This window comes from Pleurodeles waltl, chromosome 1_1 (genome assembly GCF_031143425.1).
Source record: "Pleurodeles waltl isolate 20211129_DDA chromosome 1_1, aPleWal1.hap1.20221129, whole genome shotgun sequence".
Taxonomy (NCBI): Eukaryota; Metazoa; Chordata; class Amphibia; order Caudata; family Salamandridae; genus Pleurodeles; species Pleurodeles waltl.
This window is the reverse complement of record NC_090436.1, coordinates 166,216,303-166,235,031: the sequence shown is the minus strand read 5'-3', so window position 1 is coordinate 166,235,031 and position 18,729 is coordinate 166,216,303. Positions and strand designations below refer to the sequence as shown.

The 18,729-nt window shown below is 39.7% G+C and overlaps 1 protein-coding gene across 1 annotated transcript in view; it reads left to right on the top strand.

The window, feature by feature from the left end:
• The window catches only part of CCDC68 (coiled-coil domain containing 68), a 161,891-nt gene that overhangs the window by 111,087 nt on the left and 32,075 nt on the right, over positions 1-18,729 (top strand). The window contains exon 10 of the mRNA XM_069219631.1: positions 1,011-1,087. Within this exon, the coding sequence (XP_069075732.1) occupies positions 1,011-1,087 (77 nt within the window). The remainder of the gene's footprint in view (positions 1-1,010; positions 1,088-18,729) is intronic.

Sequence of the window (18,729 nt, the reverse complement as noted above, 5' to 3'; positions counted from 1 at the left end):
GTATTTTGCAAATCAAGTTGAATTTCTGTGCCCAAACGAGAGGTTTTGTACAGGTGAATACCTTATCCTGAGTCACAGGCACTTGTTTGGTGAAGACTACATTCACAAATGTAGTGTTAAGAATTTATTTGACAGTTTTAATTTGTCCTCTCGAGTGCAACAATAAGCAGGGCTGGCCTTAGAATTCCAGATTCGCTCATGCCAGAGTTGTTCACAGAGCTGTCTGCATTAAGGTTATGCAGCAGTCTCCTTCCGGTCTGGTTGTAGCGATTCAGCTTAAATTTCCATTAATCATATTTTACTGCAGGGCACAATTACCTGTTTTTTTAACACCTGCCCAAGTCTCTTCCCTCACCATCTCCCTCACTCCCTGACATATAAACCCCACTCACCTCCAGCTCTCGTCAACAACTTGGTATCAGCGTTAAAGAGCTAACCTGGTGGTGATTCTGATAGGGAGGGGGTGGAGCGAAGGGGTGGAGCGAAGATGCTTTTATTCAAAGGCAGGTCACTGCTTTGATATAAGCAGCCAGGAACTGACTTACAGACACAAAAGAGCCCACCTGTTGCCTCATTTCATTTAGAGGCAGTTGAAACTTCCCGAGTGCTTTCTGAGCAAAGGCTAGGATGAGAATAAGGGAGTTTTCCGAGACGTAATTGGGGGAAGTGATATACATGCATTTAATAGTACTGTAAGATGAGGAAATGGTTTTCCCTTGGAGAGACTAAGAGAATATGTACAAATGTATATTCCTGGTAGATTATTTTTGCAGAATACTCCAGCTGTTGTAAAATCTGCATATGTAAATGTTGCACGCTTGACTTTTGGAGCCTGTACTACTGTCACAGAACTTTTATTATTCTTGGAATGCTTTACTCCACATCTACAAGATCACATTTATGACATTCAAAGACCCTGCTAAATAAAAGTGGTACATTTTATTGTAATATTCTTAAAAGATAAAAATAAAGGTTTTACGTTAATACATTTTTCTTGTTTGTTTTTGCAGAATAAAGATCTGAAGCAAAATGTGGCAAATTGGTCAAGCAATCAAAAATTGAAAATGTCTAAGGGTGTCTCTGCAAAGTAAGATCATTTTTGTAGATAAATAATCAAAGTAGGTCAGTGTATTGTTTAGTGTTTTCTTGTTTATTATTGTGTAATGTAAATACCATTAATACATATTATAAGAACAATACAAATCCATAATATGAAACATTTTAAAACCAAAAAGCTAGAACATTCTTGCACCATTAGAGTGCAAATGTCATTGATTACAGAGTACAAATTAGAGAAAATATGAGCAGTTTTCCATTATTTACAATGTGCATTTTCTTCCTCACCTGTAACCACGCAGGCCATATAAAAGAAGTAACTGATGTAAATAGCATAGCTTCATTTATTCTGTAACACAATGCTAGGAAGGTATGATAGTATGCATTTTCTGTTAAATACTGGGTGAAGCTTACTTTGTCTTGACCTTTGCATTTTGGTTAAAAAAAGCACAGAGTTCAATGCAGTATCTTTACCTCCGAAACTACATTTACAAAGAACACAACTTACAATAAATTTGTCCCACTTTGCGCAATTGGCTCTGGGAAGATCCAAGCCCACATTTTATCTATAAAGTGTGTAGTGCCAGAGATTGGCATTGGTCAAGGTAGGCCTCCCGCACAGACAAACATTTCATAGCCAGTTAGTTCCCCACTTCTGGGACCAACTTTGGTTATAGATATGCTGTTCTAGAGGTATCAAGGCCAATTGAGGTGGGTTGTCCCCTAGATTACTAAGCCTCCATTCTATAAGCAGGTGCTTCACATGCCTTGCACATTGAATACCATTAGTTCCTTTCAAAGTTATTAATTCCAGCAGAGATCTTAAATATGATCTAACACCATTCCTATTCAATAGGACCCACGATAATACAGGATGTAGGATGATTTAATATCTAAATGTTTTCATACCTAGCTCCAAATACGGAGAGGTCAAGAGTGTACCAGGGCCCAGCTACACAAAAGAGCGCAAGGAGTTATTCTCTATTATTTGCAGCACTTTTATTTTAGTGCACCCCAAATCTGAGCACCTTACAATGCTGCTGTGACCACTTTTTGCTAATATGTTACGCTTAGCAGTTGGCTACCAACTTTGTTTGCTAAGCAAAAACTGCATTAAAAAACTGTTTGAATATGGCTGCAGCCTCTTCTATGCGTGAACACCAGTCAAGGTTATGATGAAAATGAATACCTGGATAATCAAGTGGATCACTCAAGGGGCATCACCTTCACACAGACACCTTCTGAGGATGCGCAGATTAACTTCTAATGTTAATGGCGATCTCCTTTCCCCAGTAGAAGCCACCAAATGTATCAATCAACTTATACATCGATTTCTCAATTAGGGATGGTGTTGGAAATGACCCTCTCTGCAGAGTCACCCTCAAATTTATTGCCCTTTACCTTCTACATCTTGCTGAATCCATTTTTGTTTTCCTTGATGCTTGTGCTCTCGCCCTAAAGTGATCTTGTTTTATTTATTAAATTAAGTTCTATTTTTCTAAACGGGTGTGGTATCTTTTTGTGTGGTGTTTTCATTGTTCATACTGTTCAAAGTGTTGCACAAATACTTTACACGTTGCCTCTTAAGTTAAGCTTGACTACTCTGTGCAAAACTACTAGAGGGTGAGCACAGGTTCATTTAGGGTGTGTTTGTGACTACCCTGGCTAGGAGTGGGGTTCCTTCTTGGGCTGCATACATATCTGTCAACCAGAAACCACATTTCTAACAGATGCCAATATTGTATCATCTGCATAAAATAAAAATAAATACTTTTTACCAAGCAAGTTTAGGACGTCCACATTGGATTCCCCTATGGGTGCCACAACTGTTTTTATAAATATGCTGAGTAGAAGATGTGCCAATACACAACCTTGGTGCACTACTGTAAGAATTTCAAAGATATCTTACTCTTGCGCATCACAAATGCGGGCTGTTGTGGTGGTATGGATGCCTTTTGAAGCCACGGGTAGAGGCTGGTCGATTCCAGAGTTTTGTAATGTGATCCAAAGTTTGGGTCTACTGGCCAAATCAGAAGCTGTTTAGATCAAGAAAATTGATATACTAAGGAGTTCTTTTTGTCTGAAGTTTTTTTTCTTATTAGTTTCATGTAGCTGGTCCTTAGTTCTTGAAAATAAGCTGCCATACTAGCTAATAGTCGACGTTTTGCCATGACGATTGAGAGATCTTTTTTTCCCCCAACGTTCCATGATGATTCTTGTGGTTCTTCCTCTTGGTGGTTTTTGATTGTCCATATAGCTGCAACTTTTCCAAATATTACCTCAAATAATTCAAGGACTATATTTTCCTCACCCTGGATTTCTCCTTTTATTGTATCTATGATGTCACCATGCTTTTCAACTAGTGTCTTCTTTTCATTCCTGTGTTTCTCCCATGTCCATCTTACCACCCTGCTGTGCTTGGTATAACGTTTAGAGGGTACTTGACCATATCAGTGATCACATTTTGAAAGTTAAAATAATCAATAGCCAGTCTGTCCATCAATGGATTGTGACCACTTATAATTTGTCAACCACCCTTTCCCAACCTTCCATGTTGATTAGGATATAATTGTTATGTATTGTAATGTTCTTAATAGATGTTATGCATCGTAAAGTTCTTAATTAAATGTAAAGTAGTGAAATGCTACGTTTGTAATTTACAGCATTGCATTAGAATTTCATGTATAGAATGTTTCCCTTTGTCCTGTGCTGTTGTTCTGGTGGAGTTCTAGTTTGTGACAGTTACTGACTGTCGGGCCTGGAGTGGCTGCTGAGGATGTTGGTGCTGATGGTGAAGGATAAACCTATATCTCACCTTCCTGCTGTCTCTTGCTGTTCTTACGATCATAACATAATTTGGCGACAAGGGGATTTCAGTCAGCATAGTTTCATGGACATGTTCAGTTTGACGCAGTTCGACGTACCTTAGCAAGCCCACCAGAATTATGCCCAGCTGAATTAATTGCAGAGGTGGTAAGATGAAGTATTGCACGTCAGTCTTCAGAAGATTTTAAATATGTATTTTGGCGATTAGTTGCACATTGACTTTCAAAGTAAAAGGAATAGCTGCACTTACATTTATGGCAAACAGTTATCCTTGTGAGATTTGCTGCTTTATGTTTGCTGCTGTACCCTTGTGAAAGACTGCATTACGCTTTTTCCCCACTGTGTAGTCGCACTTCTCACTAATTTGTTGCACTTGCCTCATTTAGTTACCTGTATTATGGAAAAGTCTCCACAGGGAGGAAGGCCACATGCTCATACATAGTGAAGGCTGTTCTTCTGTCACTATAGGATGTCAGAGGTGTTACGAAAGTTGACAGTTACAGTGCGCATGTGTACAGTGGAAAATCTCCATGATATTGGAAATTCATGCACAACAACATTGATATGGCCATTTTGAGAAGTTGGTCATCCACAAATAGCTTAACATTGATGTTACAATGTTTTAAAAGTGATAGGCATGCTTTCTGTTGCCTGTTGTTGTGGTTTTATTTCCAACTTAAAGGAATTTACACAGTATGTTGTCACTACGAAGTGACGTTTTTAATGAGTGATAAGCACACTTTCATACCTTTACTTGCCTGTTGTCTAATGGAATTCACACAGCGACTGGCACGCTCCCATGCTCCTGGTAAATGTACTGGTTATTTTAATGTGGTTAATGCACCTGGTTGGTTATTTTTACAGCGATGGGAATGCTTTCATGGTGAAATAATCTAAACATCATTTACTGTGTAAGTTTGTTGCAAATAACAATTTTAAGATAAAAAAATAACTGTTGTGTAAATAATAGGCATCAACTGACATAGGATACAGCAAGTACTGTTGAGCCTATTTGAGTTGTAGTATACATTTATAAATTTATCAGATTTTGTGTGTTGTGTAAAGCGTAGGCATCAACTAACAATATAAGATACAACAAGTACTGTTGAACATATTTGAGGTGCAGTATACACTTATAAATGTATCAGACTTTGTGGATTTAAAGATACATTACAGAAATGCAAACTGCTAATCAGCCAATACCATTTTTTCCAGAGCCAGGGGTGGCCATATTAAAATGGCTTCATTGGTTCAGAACTTTTGAAAGTTATTTAGTGGCTATTGATTAATTACATTTTTCAGCTACTAGGAAAAAGGCAATTTTGTGTAGTTGTCTTGGGGTGGAGGGGCAGAGGATTTTTGACCATCAACTGCAGTTATATCCTCCATCGTCAACTTGATGGGATCTATTCACTGAAGTAGTGAAAAGACTTGAGAATCTTTTTAAAGATGATCTCAATGTCATAGTAAATAGACATACGTTTTTCGCCTGGAAACAGCTCCAACATGAATCCATGGATAGTTTTTTGGCAAAATTGAGAATTCTAGCATCTACTTGTGAATTTGAAGGTTCTTTGGATCAATATTAAAGAGACCAATTAGTTGTAAATTGTTCTGATACCAAAGTACAAGAGAAACTTTGGTGTTGCAGGAATCCCACCTTAAGTGAGACATAAGAGGTCGTAAGGGGGAAAATTAATAGATCTTTAAGTTGTTATAGATGTGGAGCCAGATCACATATGGCAAGTGCTGATAACAGTCTGGCTTTAGGTAAGACGTGCATGAAATGTAAGAAAGCAGGGCATTTTGCATGTGTATATAGAAAAGTGCAAAAGGTGATGCGTGTCAGGTCACAACATCAGCGAAATCAAGATCTTATTGAGCAGAGTGATGTTAATAATTTGGAATTTGGTAAGAAATGTGTACTGTCAGTAACATGTTATGCTCTGATATGTCACACAGTAATATGCTATGCTATAAGATCCTGTTTGTGAAGTAATAATTGGAGACATTGTTATGAAAATCACAGTGGACTCAGTCACCCATCACAATTAATTCAGATGATATATTTATTACTCAAAATGGAAGAAAGTTGCATTATCTCCACTTCACATTAAAACTATTGCATTTGGGGATTAAGAGATAGACATGATGGGTTATAAGGAAGAACGGATCCAATATCTACACAAGACTATAAATACGAAGGTCTACATAGCGAAGAGGATATAACCTATTGGAATGGAGAGGTCAGGGTAGATTTGGAATGGTACGTAGGCCTGGAACTGACAAACATATTGCCTTGGTGGAGAAAATTGAAGTAAAATTGGATTTCTTACCTGATGTTCTATAGAAACATAAGGCTAGTTTCCAAGATAAGTTAGAGATAGAGAAAGGATAAGAGCGCACAATTATCACACCCCATGCTATTCCTGTAGTCCATATAGTACGTAATGTGCTGTTGAGCATCAGAGGCAGGTTAAAGAAACACCTGCAAAATCTCTGCTCTGAAGGACTGATTAAACCAATATACTCGTCTCAGTGGGTATCACCTACAGTGGTGGCACTTCAGAAAAATGGAGATCTCAGGCTGTGCATTGATCTAAGAATGCTAAACAAAAACATTCAGGTAAATTGTTTTCCATTGCCAAGAATTCAGGGCATATTGGCACTGTGGAGGGTATGAAGGTTTTCTCCACTATTGATCTTAAGGCAGCTTATCAGGTTGAACTTAGCAAGGAATCTTGCTCCCTGACTGCCTTTGTCAAAACATTTGGTGTATTTCATTTTCTATGCATGCTGTTTAGACTGGTGTCAGAAGCGTCTGTTTTTCAGAAACTTATGTAACAATTATATGGGGAGGAAATAGATGTGTAGGCTTATCAGGATGATATACTGATGTGTTCTGATTCTGTCCAAGCACACTAAAGAAAGTGGATAGAGTATTGAGCATTCTTGAAGATCACTGTAAAAAGGTAGAAATGCAAATTAATTACTGAAACTGTACAATATCTTGGATATAGGATATCGGCTGCAGGTATATCACCAAAATAAGATCTTTTAATGAAAATTTAGAACTTTCCTCTCCCACTGACAAAGACAAGTTAAGATTGTTTCTTGGCCTTTGTGAGTATTATTCAAGGTTTGTGCAGAATTTTGCATTGCCGACTGCATCTCTACAGAAGATGTTGAGAAGTGGTGTGAGATTTCTATGGGAGGCTTAGCAAGAGCACGCCTTCAAGAAGCTCAAATTGCTGATTATCAATGCCCCAGCATTGCAACCCTTCAGGGATGATGTTACATCAGTAGTAACAGTTGATACTCCTAGCATGGGTATAGGTGGTATATTAAGTCAAATAGTGGAGGGTGAGGAAAACACGATAACATTTGCATTGAGGAGTCTATCGAAGACTGAAATGTACTATAGCACCATTGAGATATTGGCTTGTGTGTGGGGTGCCCAGCACTTTGCAACATATTTATGGGGCAGAGAGTTTGCTGTGGTCCCTGATCCTAAACCATTGGTTTATCTGTGGAATAACCAGACATTTAGTAAGACCAGTCCTAGATTGACTAAGTTGTTGTCTAAACGACAAGTTGTTCTCCAAACTGTATGACTTTAACATTAAGATGAAACATGTGGCGGGAGAAAGCAACTGTAGGACGGATTTTCTTTCTATGTGTCATGTATCTTCTGATGTAGAGGAGACGGTATGTCTGGAGGAGGAAGTGGTTATTCGGATGATTGGCAGGGTGATTGTTTTAGATAGTCATATCACAACAATGCTGGAGGGAGATGGCAAGCAGGGATACATGTCAGAATGTTCTTGAGAGGTACATTTGCAAAGGTTGGCCTAGAGAGAGGGGTCATTGACTAAATAAATATGGCCATATTTCAAAATTAAGGAGGAGTTGAGTGTGAAAGGTGGGTTGGTAATGAGAGGAGATAATTTGACTTCACCTAATGAATTGAGAGGTAGAATAATAAAACTAGTCCACAAAGGTCATGTTGGTATTACTGGCACAAGGAAAGGGTTGTGGTTTTTATTACTGGTGGTCGGTAATGGCCAGTGAGGTTGAGATGATGGTGAACAGTTGTATTGAATGTAGACAAGCTGATAAGAGTGTGTACTTGCAATGTACCTTTGTGTCCAGTACCGTTTCCAGAGAGACCATGGGAGAAAGTATGTGTGGATTTTATAGGACCAATTAGGAGTTTGTGTGATGGAAAGCGATATGTTTTGGTTGCGGTGGGCTATCATTCCAAATGGATATCATGTAGGATTTTGAGGAAGCCTAACACAGAAAATGTGGTTACATTTTTGAAAGAACGATTCCATTGTAAAGGTATCCCAGCATTTTTGGTCACGGATAATGGAGTGCAATTTGTACCACATCGTTTGAGTTTTTGAAGAGCATTAATGTTAGACACTTTACCATGGGCGTGTGTAGTCCACAAGGAAATGGATTAGTGGAAAAAGTGAATAAAATGCTCAAGGAGACTATTCAACTGGCTAACTCTACTGAGAGCTCTGTTCAGAATTCTGTGGCAGAGAGAATTTTGTGTTATCACAACAAGCTACATTCCACAACTGGGATCACTCTATTTTTCATGTGTAGAGGAAGACATTCATGCAATGAGTTGTCTCTGAAGTGGATGGTGGAGAAGACAAAGGTGAATTGAAAAATTCCCGATGTAAGTCAGATAAGAGCGAAGATGGAAAGATCACAAGATGCGAGCAAAGTGAGATATGATTTTCTTAAAAATGTGAAAGATGTAAAATATTGTATAGGAAAGAGTTAAGGTGAGAAGACCTCAAGGGAAGGAAAAGTAGTAAGGGCTCAAGATTTTATCCGGATAGTAAGGTGGTGTATTTCTAGACATGCTGTTAAGGTTGAGAATGGTAAATGGTGGAACAAGAGGGATGTTGCTAAGGTCCCTGATAGTGATGGAGCTTGTGGAATAAATCGGAGCTGGATGAATATTTTAGGAAGAGATTATATGAGTGGTGGGTTTTTGAGTGGCCTGAATGTTGCTGGTGTGGGGTATTACGTCTCCATGGAACAACAGTGTATGGTGTTCTTGGAAATGTATTTCATTCTTAAGCTGTCCCATAGCATTTTCCAGTATCTCTATGATCACCTATTTCTTGGAACATGAACCTGGGGGGAACATAAACGTTCAAAATTTACACAATCTGCCTTGACTGTGGATGTCTAGTCAACCGTGTACGTAGAGCATCAGATGATGAGTTGAAAATGGTTAGTTGCTGTACTTTATTTTGGAGTCTGATTGAAAGAAAAACTTCTAGACCGTTTTTATTAGGAATATGAAATTCTGTGAACTCGCCTAACTCAATTTCCATTAACACCCACATCCCACGAAAAGGCATATATACGCTGACTTTGTGAATAATTGCCTTTCCAGATCGTTCATTTTTTAATTCAGAACTGCAATATTCCAGGAGAGGATGAGTAGGATATTAGATTTTGATCAGGGATCTCTGCTTCTCATTGTGTGTTGTCAGGAGACATTGCTGGTATGTTGCTGAACAAACTTCAGAATTGGCCTGAAACTATTATTTCTCCTACTTTGCAGAACAGTTGGTAAAAGTGACTAGGATATCGTCAGTGGAAATTCATCAATGCTGGAATAACATGACCGCTGTATTCTTACCATTCTTAAGTTACCTTTCTTGGTGATTATCTTTTCTCTTTCCTCCTCCTGGTTGTTTTTTGACAACTTGTTAGAATTTTCTAGATGTTGTAATATGATTACAAAATGTATAATACTTTTTTCCGGCTGCCAAGGGATGCTGCAAGCTGGCATGGTCAATGGGTTTACTACTCAGTAAGGAATATGTTCTCACATCAGTCCCCAGGATTCACAAGTGATCCATGTTAAAAATAATTTTGCAAATACTGTGAGAGTAGAATTTTACTTCAATTCTAAATCCATTGATTTTATGTCCCTCGGATGGGTTTTGGTCTACTTTCTTCATAGTGGAGGTAGTTATTCATACCTCAGATAATATGGTGTAAACTATACCAGACAACTGTAATCTGGTCAGGGCGTTAAGAGTGGGCATCTGGGAAGAGATCTGTAAAATAAATAAAAAAAGCGTGTTCGAGAATTACCAACTTATGGCAAGTTTAGCTAAGATGGGGATACTGTTTTCGTAGGAGCTTCACATTTTTGGCTAATGAAGTTGACTTCTTATGGTTTAAGGGGTGTGTCCCCCATTTACCACAGTAGAAGAAACGGAATGGGCACAACTGATTTGATCTGCTGATCCAGATTCAGATGGGTCCAAGTTAGAATAATTTTTCTTAGCAGCTTATAATTTAAAGTTTGGTTTTCATTTAGAAACCTTTCTCCTAGTAATACATTTGGATACTTTCCTCCTTTTTCTTTCTTTTTCTAGGGGGTATGTTCTAAGTTTCTTTCAGTCATGTTTTTGTTTACATCTGAGTGCAAATGTGAGGTATAGTGGTGGGCCTTTCTGACTGTTTTGTGCCCATGAGTTGAACTAGTGATGCAGACTCTGCCTGCTTCATTATGTATAGGTTTCTGATTCAGTAAACAACATCAGTTTCCCCCAGTTTATAATCTTTGTTTTTATTTTTCGCCATTTCTGGGAACTCTTGTTAGGGCTCCTAAAGGGGACGTGCTTCACATTTGAACTTGCTTCCTGGTCGACTTTTACATCTTTTGGACCGTTTATTCTGTCCCTTGATTCTGCTGTGCATATTTGGCATTTTGATTCCTTACTAACCATAGCTGGAGAAGCCACTGTCTGTTTTAGATAAAATCGAATTATCAATCATAGTTGCAGTGTTAAGTTTATGTAGAGGGCTAGTTCATCAGCTTAAGCCCAAATATTAGTTTTGAGCAAGGGTTTGGACAAAACCTGGAATATCACATCCAGCATCCATGAAATAGGATCCAATCCAGCTAAAGATTGTTAAAAAAAGGGGCAGTATTGAGCTGGGCATTCTTTGAATGACCTTCATGAGTACTGAGATAACAGTATCACTGTGAAACTGATCATATAATACATCCATTATATCTTTATTTCATTTTGGAACCTTAAGAAAATGAGAAACCGCTGCGACCCTGTGAGAGTTATATAATGTATCTAAAGATTATGAAAAATGTAATTGTGGTTGGTACCCTCTACAGTACTACACGCCTATTTTTTGTAGCATGCAATTTTTAAGTGCTACTCCATACTAATTCACTGTAATATTAGTCACCTGGCTTATAATATCAATTAAAACCGTTTCAGTGGAATAAATGTCTGGTTACTCCTCTACTGCACTTAAAATGTTTATCACTGACGGATCTCCCACAGCTTGACCTAGTTTCAAAATATAGCCACGGTACACTCCCTGACTCCCTTTTACAGAAGAAGTGCCACTCCATTTTCCCAGTAAGATGCCGAACTATACCATCTGTATCTCCCAGTTCATGTGGCAATTCTGAAAGCTGTGTGGTCTCTAATGCATTTGGAGCAATCTGTCAGTCTACCTTATCTGTTCCTGCAACAAGGAGAGTGCTGGCTCTGAAAGGGAAGCCACTGAGAGAACAATGTTTGTGTCAAGAAACTGAGGCAGTTCACCTTGAAAATGTAAAGCTACTCAGATTTCTAGATTATCAGCGAAAATGTGTCACTACATTTGTGGGCTGCTGCAGTCTATGAGTTAGAAATAGGTAACCCTACCAAAGTCCCCATTCCTGCACAAAAGGAAGACCTCACCCCATCATGCAGGTGTCACGAAATCCGCGGTTTGGTCTGTACCAAAAGGTATACTGTGAGAGTGTACATTGCCCTGGAGCTGATTGGCCTGATGCATAATTGGAAAGAAAATGGACAAAAACAATCTTAAATAATGGAGTTAGTGTCAATGTCACATGAAAGTCAGGTAAGTGGGTCTTGTTCGGTGCACAGGCCACACATCTGAGTTAACAAGCTGGGAAATCTGATCTTTGGGAACAGATATGCTCTCTAGATGGATAAGCGCAGATGAACACCGTAGACTTGGATAACCATAAGTTCAAACTTATATGGCAGCTGAGATTTTTTTAATGTGACTACTGTATTGTAGTTATGACAGTTGTCTCTTTTGCCAAGGCAGATTATTTACACATGTTAGAGATGTTTTGTGGTTCAGCGTACATAAATGAAACATTTGGCTGGTTTCTTGGGGTGGAACATAGACAAGTCCTCCCAACTTAAATCTGTGGTATTGGAACTAATTTTGTCAAAGTGTTGTTTTGCAGTGACCTAGAAGGGCACGATGATCTTACCTGAGGCCTTTGGTTTCAATACTTGAAAACTTAGGCAAGCAAAGAGCCACATAAAGAGAATGGTAGTGAAAAAAGATTATTTTGTTCAGTTGTATGGTGCATGAATGGTATGCGATGTACAGTTTAATTGAAACACTGGATGAGACTGCAAAATCTTCCAAATATGCACAATGAGGTTGTGGGTATAAAAATAATCAACTGTATTCAATGTTTTTCTTTGGGTCTTTTTAGTGGTACTAGGCTCATTGAGGGTAGTGGCCTGTTAGCAGATCTAACTTCCTTTGAGCTCTGTTAACTTTGGTGGGGTTGGTGGTGGTTGGCTATGTATAGAACATTTTCATCATCCTTAGAAATTAGTGAAGCTAGGGTAAAATAAAGGTGTTCCAGATGTGGTAAAATGCATCCAGATGCCAAAATAAAATGTGTGGTGGCCCCGGATCCACATATTAATTGTCCATCCTTTGTGATAAAGTCTTGATGTGAAAAACTTTGATGTAGAAGCAGGTCACAGACTCTTTTCGGGGTTGAACATGTTCCTAGTGGAAGCAGGTGCTTCTGGAAATAGAAAGGTTGCCTTTTTCCGTAAGTTTGTCTCTCGTTGTTAGTTCAAACAGAGATTAAATTGCATATATGGGCGTTGCTGAATTTTTCTTAAGCAGTTTAGCGTCTTTAATGTAATTCTGGTTTTAAACTAAACCACTCTGAGCTTTTCTAAGAGTTAGTTGAGAAATTAAAACATTCACTAGGACCAACCATCCGAGTCCACACATCCTGCCTGTTGGAAAGTACCCTCTTATTGGCATTGTTACCCCCCACTTTTTGCCTGCTATCAATGTGATTAGGCTGTTTTTACTGGGATCCTGCTAACCAGGACCCAAGTGATTGCGCTCTCTCCCTCCAAATTTGGTTAACTTGGACTTTTGTGCACTCTACAATTGACAAACTGGTGTCCCCTTGTAAGTACCTAGTATATGGTACCTAGGTACCCAGGGCATTGGAACACCAGTATTGCCCCATAGGCTGCAGCATGTATTGTGCCACCCATGGGAGCCTATGCAAAATGTCTCTGCAGGCCGGGCATTGCAGCCTGCGTGAAAAGGTGCATGCACCCTTTCACCACAGATCACTACACTGGGTCACTGTAAGTCACTCCTATGGCAGGCCCTTCTAGCCCAAAGGGCAGGGTGCAGGTCCCTGTGTGTGAGGACACCCCTGCATGAGCAGAGGTGCCCCTACGAACTCCAGTTCTATTGCACTGGACTTTTACACAGGTACTATGACCAGCTACATAATGGTGTCACGTAGGATCTCATTACAATGAGACTACTGGATTTAAGCAGCAGAATCACTTGCACTGTGGGAGACTTGAGTCTAAACCCACTACAGGTGACACCGGTCAGCCTAATCCGGGTTTTGCTCCGGCTAACTAGCAGTGCCTCATCTCCACCCAAGAGCAGGGATGATTAGGCAGCCGAGCCCATGACACAATTGACTCCTCAAGGAAATTGTGGTCACTCAGATTGCATCAGTTTCTCTCAGTTTAACTAGTCTCACATATACAAGGACAATCAGAGGCAGTATATGTTTCAATAAGGTTTTAATGACGCAACTACATCTTAGATAATAAAGCATGTACTGCAATGAACAGGCTGATAAAGCATGACAGGATTAAAATTGTGACAAGGAGCGTGAAGCATAAAAATAACACTACCATATTGTCACTAAAATCATTAAAATAATTCCTACCTAGGATAGGTTAAAGCACACTATGTTAAGCCCTAGTTTGCCCTTCAGTTCCCCTGGGAAGACATCATCCCTCATCCCTGATACCTGAGCAAGAGGCCTGCAGTCTGCACAAGCAGCTGTAGCTAAGTGTTCATCAATCAGCAAACAGTTGTGGCCATCTGGCTGGAATCTCCCTCTAACGTGTATGGGACAGAGAAGAGTTTTTATGATAAAACAGCTGATTTTCTGAGAAAATATACCTACCTAAGATGTGTATGTTTCTATGAACACTAGAGACAAAGCGTTACCACGTTTACCGGCAACCTATCTTACTGCAGACTTGAGAAAAGCACAGAGTGAAATAAATGTCTTGTTTACGAACACAGTCCTGGCCTAGGCAAAGAACAGCTAGATAGAGAGAAACTGCAAATGTGGCTATTGTTAAAATAATAACAAAGCTGAATAAAATATATCTAGGTTAAAGTGCACAGCGGCAGGCCTAGTTCGCTAAAATAACATGTTTGAAGCTCTAACTAAAATGGCTCCACAACAACCTCCCCTTGCTGCTTCAAAGCCTAGTTATGAATAAAACCTTCTAAAAATCAACCATAGGCATATAAAAAAAATATGTAAATAATGGCAAGTTAAAAAGACACTTCAGCATGTATAAAAGGACAATTTAAAATGGTAACTGTGGGGTAAAAAGGCCGAATTTCAAGAGACAGAGTCATTTTAGAAGTTGCCAATCGAATCCGGGAAAATTGAAGACAGGAAATCTTCCACTTCAACAGGTGAAAAAGTAAGAAATTCATCGCCAAAGAAAACCAAGGAGCATTTGTGTTCCAAAGCCTGAGCTCCAGCCAAGGCAGCAGCATTCTGTGGTGTGCCCAACAATGACTTTAGAGCTGCAACCTCCATGAAGGGCAACTCATAAGCAGCTTCCCGTAGCAAACGCTCCCTCAACGCGCATGTCTGGTAATGAGCCCTCAGTGAGAACATCAACAGATAAGGGTCCAATGAAAACAAGGGCTGCGTAGAAAGACAGACTTTCAGTGCATGTTCGAACGAGCACCAGAGGCACTGAAACACAGGCTGCACAAAATGCAAAACCGGTCTGAATGACGAAGACAAGTCACACTCCAATTGCTCGTGGAGTGATGCTCCAAAGTACTGCACTATGTGTTCATGAAACAGCTGCGCTGGTGGGAGCGCTTTCAGTCTTCCTTGTTGCGGCAGGACAGCCATTGCGCAGAAAAAGTAGCAATAGCAAGATGCCACCTATTATAGCCAAAGTTATTGGAAATCCCCAAAAATACTGGAAAATATTGAGTATTAAACCGAATATAGAGGAGAAGGTGTGAACAAAACCAGAACCAACAGCCTTAATAAATTTTTGTTATTCCAGTAGTACTGGACGCATTAAATATTCGTCTCACAAGCTCACCAAAGTGTCTCGGAAAGTTGGTACTTAGAAGGGACTGTATCTCTGCTGATGACCTTGCCTCCTGTTTTTGGAAGAATAAAGCCTTGAGTCTGCTCAACATGTCAAAATTCACATTTGAAGTAGTGATAATGAGGCAAAATCTCAGCTACTTCCCTCTGTCACGTGGGAGGAAAAAGCACGTTCCTGCAGCATGTAACAATCTTAGATACCGAAACAACATAAACTATTCCAGCTCGCATCCCACAACAGTTTTCACTATTGAGAAGAACATAGCTGGAACGCAGGTCTAATCAAGGGGACAGGAAAACCCTTCAGGTAATAAGCCAAGTTTGCTGTTTACAAAAGATTGAATGGCTGACAAAAGTCTTGCATTCACTACCGCTAAGAAAGACCTCTTTCATGCCACTGAGACATTTGTACGAGAAGGATAGCTCCCACACCTCGTGGATGAAACTATCTCCTAGCCTTTCATATCTGCCTACTGGAATGTATTTTGAGTAGGACGTGAACTGAAGTGTTGAACTAGGCAGATTAATGACCCGTGTATTAACCACTCAGCAGATGGTATTTCAGCCACAGTAAAAGGCAATTTTTCTAACTTTTCAATATTTAACATGACATAAGTCACTTCTTTCTTAGTCATTAGTTGTTGTTGTCGCGTTAAATTAAATGTGGAAAATATATCCCTCGCGCTAACGTGTTGCCAGGGAACGCAACCTGCCTTCAGTGTTTGTAGTGTCCAAACCAACTGCAAAATGGACCTTAGTTGACTCTGTCCTTGGTGTAAAGAAGACATGTCACTTTGTATTATGTCTATTGCAGAATAAACGATGTTGTTTAAGGTGTCTATCCGGTCGGACAGGGTAGGAATCCTATTGTCTATAACAGCTAATGCTGTCTGTAAGTGTTTCTGATCTATTTGCCTTAACCAGGCAGCAGCTTCTGGTTGGGAAAGCTTCCAAATTTTGTTATAGACTGCATATAAGAAGCGCTTTCTACGTTGTTTACTGGGGCCTAACAGGATATCCTGTAAGTCAGTGTTATTAGACAGGTGATTGAGGTGTTCTGTAACAGCATCTAGTGAGGAACTCTTACACCATTGCTGGCATAGTTTCCCTACACTGTATGTTGTTACTATATCCGCATGTTCAGATGACACATAGCGATGGTCTGGCCTACTTGTTCAAAACTTGAAGTGTATAAAACGTTTGACACCCATTGGTATCTATTGGCCACAATAACCACCCACCAGGACGCGACAGTGGAACATTAAATGTGCCATTCTGGACCCATTCATCAAGCTGATCGTCAGTTACATTTACATACTTTAGCCATTTGTAAAACAATTATGTTTCATATAAACATATCATTTGAACAGGTATCAGGCATGCTCTAATTAAAGCCTCCTTCCCCTTTATTTGCCAATTTCTTGTTCCCCACACACTTTTTAAGTCAATCGACTTCAGCCAATGTTCATAGCCTTCTATAGCCAACCGGGAAACAAAGGAATCCGAACACATGAATTTCGTATCTGTGAATAATATATGTACATTTTCCATCAATGGCAATTTGAAATAATATTACTCAGCATGTTTAACATTGTGCCCAGAAAAATATGCAAACTTTTCAGAATGTTTTAGAACTCCCTTGTGGTGGAGTTGGACAATGTTCCCATTGTGTGTAATTAAAAATAGTCTTTTGGGGTACTTGCTCTGTGAGTGAAATGGTGCCCATAATATTTATAGCAAAACATATCACCATAAATCTCTTGATAAACATCCTCACTTTCAAATACAGTAAAATACTGCAATTCAGTCATCATAGAATCAACTGTTTTCACATCCCAGTCATCAGAAATATCTCAGGGTATTATTACATCGTTTGTTGAAAGGTTAAACACATATGGTATTTGAATGACCTCCGTGGGACCGTATATATAAAATGTGACTTTATCCCAAACAATCCCATCAGGAATTGGTATAGCGGAAATGTTCAAGAAAGAAAAGTCTCTACGGACTTTGTGTGAAGAAAAATTGGGATTTAGGACCTCATCCACCAGTTCATCTGTTGCTCTTTCAGGAAGAAAACTACCACGTATTAATTGAAAGAATGTTATGACAAAGCCAATCCAAGGGAAGAAAGCTAATACAGTCAAAGAGAGCCACAGATAGTTCCATGGGAAAATAAAGTAATTTGTTTTAAGCCAGTTTATCTGCTTACGTGTTATTGGCAGTTCAGATGTAGGAGAGCCAAACGAGTCCAAGAAAGTGTTGTTGATGCCGGCAAAGTATCAAGAAGCAGTTCTTGAAAAAACTGGAGCAGTATTTGTAGGAGGAGAACTGGTAGGGGTCTCCTGCGGTAGTCATTGTAAATGACCCCATCCATCTGTGTTGAAGTTGTGTCAAATCGATCAGTAATTTCTGTTTTGTTTGTTGTAGCAGATGTTAGTGGAACTAATGCAAGATCATTTTCCACCCTCCCCAAGCTCTTGGTCTGCTGTGCAGGATCGGCCACATGGTGTAATTTGACATTGTCAATAGACCCAAAACCATTTTCTTTATCACCAGTCAGCAGTGGTAGAATGACAGTTTTGGTACTGTGTATTCCAAGACTGGGATTGGTGCACGATAAGATGGACCAAACTCCTTTTTCACTTACCGGATCCCCAACTTTAGGAATCCAGCCACTAGGTTTTATTGGTACATCCTTAATTCCTGCGGAGGCAGCACTGGCAGGAGCGTTGTCGTCACTGAACTGTCATAATTCCTGCAAGACAGTGACACATTCATTTATGTCAAAAGGTGTTTCTGCTGCTTCCACACCAGGACCATCAAGATCTGGGACATACATTTGAGTTTCAAACAGGCACTCATATGAAGTATGACCCGGCAGGGACCTTCTAGGCAGATTAAGTGCTCTCTGGACTCCATACAGGTGATTAAGTTAACTACGACCCGTACATAAGACTCTGGCTGTTGAGGACTGCTTTAAATCATGGTTTCGTCGCTCCACAATACTATTTCCCTCGGGATGAATTGGAGACGAGTAATTGATTTGGACCCCTAACAAAGCCATGGTGTCCCTGAATGGCCTTGAGGCAAAAGCAGGGCCCTGGTCCGAGGGAAAAGCCACAACTGCATATGTGCTGATAGTAAAAAGCCACAACTGCATATGTGCTGATAAAGACTTGCAAATCTTTAATAACAGTCCGAGCGTCAGCCGAGCATTGTGGCCACACCCATAGAAATCTGGAGCAAGAGTCAACAGCGACTAAAATGTATTTGTATGCACTGTCCGGTGTTAGGGGACCACAATGGTCCAAGTACACACATTTGAATGGTTTGTTGGAAATTAGGAGGTGTGTCTGCGG